Genomic DNA, 6422 nt, shown 5'->3' with positions numbered 1-6422 from the left:
CCCTCTCAGATCGACTTTGCTCTCCGCTCCCAGAAGCCGCAGCTGGGGTTTGAGGAAGAGCCCCGGTCGTCGGAGTCGTGAACCCCGGTGGAGTGTTGCTGCGAGTAAGCGTCAGAGCTTGGACATGAGCGTTCAAACTTTGGACCATTTCCCACAACGCCGTCATCTCTCTGTCCCGTCGAGCTTCTCGTTGGTCAGCCGATTCTGTTGTTTGTGGTGTCTCAGCCACCACGTGTGACTCGAGTTCCGAAGTGCCTTGTCGTGGATCCGGTGTGGAAGCCATAGCTCTCAACGAAAGCACCAAATGTTAAGTCGAGACTTAACGGTCACTGATTTGAAATAGAATAAGAAAGGAAGGAGAATAGAAGAGATAAGATAGGAGGCAAGAAGGATAGAAGGAGACAAGATTTAGAGATTAATATTTCATTCCTAAAATAAGAAACACTACTGTTCCAAGTTTCCTTAAATACACAACACAACTTAAAACGACAGAGTATTAACTTGAAACACTCTTATTCAAAACTGGTCTTTCCCACACTCTTATTCAGCCACTTTCATTCATCTTCTTCTTTTCCCATTGCCTAGCTCTCCGTCCCCTGGTCCTCATCTTCTTCTTCATTATAGCCAGAGGAATCCGCAACCTATCAGTCACCACCGAAGCTATTCAAACCTCCGATACGGAAACAGCAGCAGCACCACCACCACTACCGTCTCCTCCTCCACAGCGTCCGCGTCTCAAGATTTCGCCTCCTCCGCTCCCACCGACAGTGGTGCGAACTGGAATCGTCGACGAGAATGGCGCCATGTCTGATTCCTTCGAGATCGGCGGATTCGATCCCGATTCCGTCGACGAGCTTAAATCCGCCACCGGGAATTCATCGGCCAGGGATAAAGAAACGTCGGTAGATAATGATTCAGAAGTCGGATTCCGGATTGAGAAATTCAGTTTTTGTGAGAAGACGAAGACGGATCACATTCCTTGTTTAGACAACGAAGAAGAGATCAAGAGATTGAACAGTAGCGATCGAGGAGAGAATTACGAGAGACATTGTCCTAAACTGAGCCTCGGTTGCTTGATTCCTCCTCCAAATGGTTATAAGAAACCAATCCCATGGCCACAAAGCAGAGACAAGGTGAAAAGTTGTGTGATTTCTTGTTACTTGTTGATTTCACTAACTGACTTACTGATGCATTTTGTTGTGCTTTGCAGATATGGTTCAATAATGTGCCTCATACACGCTTAGTGGAAGATAAAGGAGGTCAAAACTGGATTCGAAGAGAGAAAGACAAGTTTGTTTTCCCTGGTGGTGGAACTCAATTCATCCATGGAGCTGATCAGTATTTAGACCAGATCTCCCAGGTTTGTTTTTTGATGTTTTTTTTTTCTTTTTTTGGTTATTTGGCTCAGTCTTTTTTTTTTTTTTTTTTTTTGTGTTGATCTTATATTCTTTTAGATTGAAATTTGCAGATGATTCCTGGTATTACGTTTGGAATACGCACTCGTGTTGCCTTGGATATTGGCTGTGGTGTGGCGAGCTTTGGTGCGTTTTTGATGCAGCGTAACACTACAACCTTGTCTGTAGCACCAAAAGATGTCCATGAGAATCAGATACAGTTTGCATTGGAGCGTGGTGTCCCTGCAATGGTTGCTGTCTTTGCCACACGGAGATTGTTGTATCCAAGCCAATCTTTTGAGATGATTCATTGTTCCAGATGCAGAATTAATTGGACCCGTGATGGTTAGATTATTACTCGGTTTTCGCTTCTCCTTTAATGTTGTTGTTTGGAATTTACCATGGAAACTGACGAAAGCTTTTTTATTTGTTTGAGTTACAAAGATGGGATACTTCTTCTTGAAGTTAATAGAATGCTTAGAGCAGGAGGGTACTTTGTTTGGGCTGCACAACCCGTTTACAAACATGAGGATAACTTGCAAGAGCAGTGGAAAGGTCTATCTATATATTATTCGACATAGTAATTTCTCTGCTACGGAGTTTATAACTAAAACTGGGTGTTGCTTCTGCTCTTCGTTTTTTATTTTTCAGAAATGTTAGGCCTTACCAACCGAATCTGTTGGGAGCTTATCAAGAAAAAGGGATATATCGCTGTGTGGAGGAAGCCTCTAAACAACAGCTGCTATGTCAATCGTGAAGCTGGAACAAAGCCTCCTTTGTGCCGACCTGATGATGATCCTGACGATGTTTGGTACAGATATGCATCTTAAAGTCTTTTTTTTTCCTAGCTTTCTTGCATAGACAACTGTGATAGAACCACCAAATTCTCAGCTTATCTATTGAAACCTTCATAAAATCTCTAACTTTGTGGTTATGGTTTCCTGTTCCAGGTATGTGAATATGAAACCATGCATCACCCGGTTACCTGATAATGGTTATGGGGCTAATGTCTCCACATGGCCTGCACGTCTTCATGATCCGCCAGAGAGGCTACAGAGCATTCAAATGGATGCCTATATATCCCGAAAGGAAATTATGAAGGCAGAGTCTAGATTTTGGTTAGAGGTAGTAGAGAGTTATGTGCGGGTTTTCCGATGGAAAGAGTTCAAGCTGAGGAATGTTCTGGACATGAAAGCTGGTTTTGGAGGGTAATAACCATCAATCACACCTTCTCTGTTTCTGTCATCTCCAAGTTTGTCTGATCTAGTATTTCTTGATTTTTTGTAGGTTTGCGGCAGCATTAAACGATCTTGGACTTGACTGTTGGGTAATGAACGTTGTTCCTGTTAGTGGATTCAACACCTTGCCTGTTATTTATGACCGTGGGCTTGTTGGGACTATGCATGACTGGTAAAAATTAATCGATATATATATAACCATCTGCTCTTTTGCTTCTAATCCCACATAACTTAACACAAGATAACATCTAAAGCTTTGTGCATTTGTTTTCTCTAGGTGTGAGCCATTTGACACGTACCCAAGAACCTATGACCTGATACATGCTGCATTTCTTTTCTCTGTTGAGAAGAAGAGGTAAAAAGAACTACGCTTTGTATATTCTGTTGTGCTGAATTTATTAGATATAAAGGTCAGGGTTAATGTAATTGGGTTTCTTGTGGATCATACATAGGTGCAACATTACAAACATTATGTTGGAAATGGATCGGATGCTAAGACCGGAAGGACGGGTATACATAAGGGATTCACTGTCTTTGATGGATCAACTTCAACAAGTGGCTAAAGCCATCGGTTGGACAGCTGGTGTTCATGATACCGGGGAAGGACCCCATGCAAGCGTTAGGATTCTCATCTGCGATAAACGGATGTGAGAAAAGATAAGAAAAAAAAGAAAAAGAAAAAAAAAAGATAAGAAATCGAATGTGATGATAAGTCTGCTCAAAGCGACAGTCCTGAAGTGATAAATTGATAAATTGTATGTTGTTTATTTGTTTGTTGATAGATTGAAGAGTGATTAATACACTTGAGCCATTTTAACACTTAAGAAAGAAAAAAGATTCATTTCCTCAGACAAAGAAACAGAGAGAAGAGAAGTGTCTTGAAGCATATGTGTTGGTGTCTTTCAGTTATAACCGTTGGATTGCTAATCCGACGGTTGATAGACTACTTGATCGATCTTTATTAAAGCCGCAGGGAATAATAGTAAGGTAAAAGCGCGGGCACACACACACACACCACGGATCTGTTACTGTTACAGTGTTACTGTGGACTCCGTTACCGTGAGTCCTTGGGCGCGGGTTTGTTACTTCCACGTGTCGGTTTCACGCCACTGGTTACCGGTTTTGACCGGTGTCAGATCCAAGTTGAAAAATGTAAATACCGGTTAAGGAGAATCAATCTGGGTCTGGGACGCGGAGGTTTTTTTTTTTTTTAAATAATGATTCAAAGATAAGAGAAGCCCCCTCCCCGGGATATGCAGAACCACCGGCGGCGAGTTTGAATCTCCTAGACCGATAAATCTACCCCTAATTTCTAGGGTTTGCTCTTCTTCGTCGTTTCGCGACGCAAATTTCTTCATTCTGGTACGGTTTTTTTTTTTACTTCCTATTGTCGTTTTCGTTAGAGCTTCTGATTTTGGGGTTTAGCTTTGTTCCGTCGTTTAGCGATTAGATAAAGCTCCATCGTAAGTTTGGTTCTGTGTTCTTGAAATTCGTTGTTTTTTTTCTGGGAATATTATGCTACTTAGAGAGATGCCTTCAATTTCATGGCTTTTTTGTTTGGTAAAGAATTGAGAATGACATGTTATTCTTGTTCCTAGATGATTTATTTGGTGAAAAATCTAAGGCATTTTGATTAGTTTGTTTACCAATGAACAACATTTTCAATATGAGATTTTTCTTTTGTGGGTTATGTAATTGTAGGATGGAAGGATGAAACCCTAGAGATCCAGAGTCTTGAGGATCAAAAATAAGATGTTCATGGAGGAGGCGACAACAAGCAATGGTGAATTTATAGAGAAGAAGAATCAGCGAAATTGTTTGGTGGAAAGTGAAGCGTTGAATAATTGGAGTGCAGGAGGTGGTGGTGATATGGCTAATTCTGCCAATGCAAGTTCCAGAGATAGCAAGAAGATACAAACTTATAAGCGGAGAAAACTTGGGAGGTCTGATTCTGGGAATAAGTGTTCCGAAAACGATATGGAAGGTGTTAGTCACTCAGGAAGCCGGGTACTTCTTTTCATGACCTTTTTCTGTTTTGATACATCTTCGTTGTGATTGATTTTAAGTTGCTGGAGTATATGTAGTAAGTAGTTGCTAACATCTTGCGACTTTCTCATACCTCATTTGTTATATGTTCTGTGAATTTGGTTTAAATCTTTCAGTTGTATTATATAATAGGAGCCTTGGCAAAGCAATATATTTTAGGATCTGTATCAGTTAAGTAGGTGCTTCAATACTGAATATTGTTGAGGGAGCTAAAGACAAGGGTCATTCCTATTTATATTTGTATGGCCATTCAAGTAAATTTGCGATTATCTGACTTTGTTTTTCTGGCTACATTGGTATCTATTTTGTGATAGCTAGGTCTCGAGAAATGCTTTGCAAATAGTAGAAAACTTCATTTTTCCTGGCTGTTTACACTTTACTTAAGAAAAAAACTGAGGAGTGTATTCTGCATTGTGCATTCATTCTTAAAATTGCCTTATACTATGTGTGTGATAAACTGCTGAAGCCCCTGATTCACTTTGAAGGATATGATCCTAAACCATGTTAGCTCTTTCTTGTTTTCGACACAGGAGTCTATCTCTTGTGAATTATATAATCAAAGGTTCAGCACTGGAACTCATCTTACTGGTGAACTCCCAAAGCTTTCTAATCCAGATAAACCATCAAGTGAATCCAAGTATGAGACTGCGACAGCCGGTTGCCAGCATGTTCTGTCTCATGTTTTAGCTTCAAAGGAGTTTGCTTCCCTAAGTAAGTTGCTTTCCGAAAATCTTCAAGGTGTCAAGATTGAAGACCTTATAAGCAGAACTCTGATAGACACCAGGATGAAAGAAGGTGTTTATGAAAGTTCACCCGTGCTCTTTTTGACGGATCTCCAAGAGGTAATTAATGGGATCTATGCTTAGCCTAAGATAACTATGCATAATAACAGATTATCATGTCTTTATTCCCCTTTCTCATTGTCAAAAGTATTGTCTGATGTCATGATTCAAAAGCTGAACTCAAACTACTTGATGAAACGTGATTGTGTTTTCCCGAACATACTATGCTTTAGACTGGATGTAGACATAGAACTAAAACTAACTACTGGTTTCAGGTCTGGCAAAAAATACAGGATGTTGGTAATGATATGGCTGTTCTTGCTAATAGTGTTTTGGAGCTTTCAAGAACCTCCTATAACGAACAGGTGAGGGTCAAGCATAAATGATCTTGTTCAATGTGCTATCTTATTAGAACTTTTTCCATACATCCCCTAATATCCTTTTTTTTTCCAAAAATCTGGAAGTTGAAGCAGTTCTACACTGCAGAATCGAAGCCTCATCCCAATGCAGAGAACATCAGAAATGACAGTCTTTATGACATTTGCAAGCTATGTGGAGAGAAGGCAGCGCCAAGAGATTGTTTAGCATGCGATCATTGTGAAGATATGTACCACGTCTCATGTGCACATCCTGGTGGAAAGGGGATGCCGACACACAGTTGGTATTGTTTAAACTGCGCATCTAAGGGATTCGGATCACCTCACGAGAATTGTGTAGTGTGTGAAAAGATGAAAACCCAAGGGATGATGAAGACGGACAACAGATGTGTTGATATGAGTACAGACTGCAAAGAAGATTCGGATGAATCTGAAGAGACTTCAAGCTGTAACATGAATCATGGGGTTCACCACGTAGAGATGAACATAGATTCTAAACTCTGTAGGACCTGTGGAACAAAAGTGGAGAGTGGCGGAAAGTACATAACATGTGATCACCCTTTTTGCCCACACAAGTATTACCAC

At 40.6% G+C, this 6422-nt stretch overlaps 3 protein-coding genes across 3 annotated transcripts in view; 2 read left to right on the top strand and 1 right to left on the bottom strand.

Annotated features, from left to right (window-relative positions):
* The window catches only part of LOC109129538, a 552-nt gene extending 269 nt beyond the window's left edge, over window positions 1-283 (bottom strand). Inside the window, exon 1 of the mRNA XM_019237819.1 lies at window positions 16-283. Coding sequence (XP_019093364.1) covers window positions 16-283 — 268 coding nt within the window. The remainder of the gene's footprint in view (window positions 1-15) is intronic.
* LOC104753888 (probable methyltransferase PMT10) lies at window positions 578-3299 on the top strand. Its single transcript, XM_019237597.1, has 9 exons — window positions 578-1133; window positions 1211-1360; window positions 1469-1739; window positions 1839-1949; window positions 2046-2205; window positions 2345-2602; window positions 2682-2804; window positions 2910-2987; window positions 3085-3299. Exons 1-9 carry the CDS (start codon window positions 804-806, stop codon window positions 3281-3283), a joined length of 1680 nt encoding a protein of 559 aa, XP_019093142.1. The 5' UTR covers window positions 578-803; the 3' UTR covers window positions 3284-3299.
* Window positions 3800-6422, top strand: part of LOC104753886 (PHD finger protein EHD3-like) — a 4850-nt gene continuing 2227 nt past the window's right edge. Inside the window, exons 1-5 of the mRNA XM_010476072.1 lie at window positions 3800-3994; window positions 4334-4639; window positions 5209-5520; window positions 5736-5825; window positions 5925-6422. Coding sequence (XP_010474374.1) covers window positions 4385-4639; window positions 5209-5520; window positions 5736-5825; window positions 5925-6422 — 1155 coding nt within the window. The 5' untranslated portion in view covers window positions 3800-3994; window positions 4334-4384. The remainder of the gene's footprint in view (window positions 3995-4333; window positions 4640-5208; window positions 5521-5735; window positions 5826-5924) is intronic.

The sequence above is a fragment of the Camelina sativa genome, chromosome 16, assembly GCF_000633955.1.
Source record: "Camelina sativa cultivar DH55 chromosome 16, Cs, whole genome shotgun sequence".
NCBI lineage: Eukaryota > Viridiplantae > Streptophyta > Magnoliopsida > Brassicales > Brassicaceae > Camelina > Camelina sativa.
This window is presented reverse-complemented; position numbering and strand designations above follow the sequence as displayed.

Bases quoted from the DNA above. Each gene is read 5' to 3' on its own strand.
- LOC104753888 (XM_019237597.1), top strand. From the start codon at position 804: ATGTCTGATTCCTTCGAGATCGGCGGATTCGATCCCGATTCCGTCGAC. The intron at 1,134-1,210 runs GTGAAAAGTTGT...TGTGCTTTGCAG, and splicing joins GGCCACAAAGCAGAGACAAG to ATATGGTTCAATAATGTGCC. The intron at 2,603-2,681 runs GTAATAACCATC...GATTTTTTGTAG, and splicing joins ATGAAAGCTGGTTTTGGAGG to GTTTGCGGCAGCATTAAACG.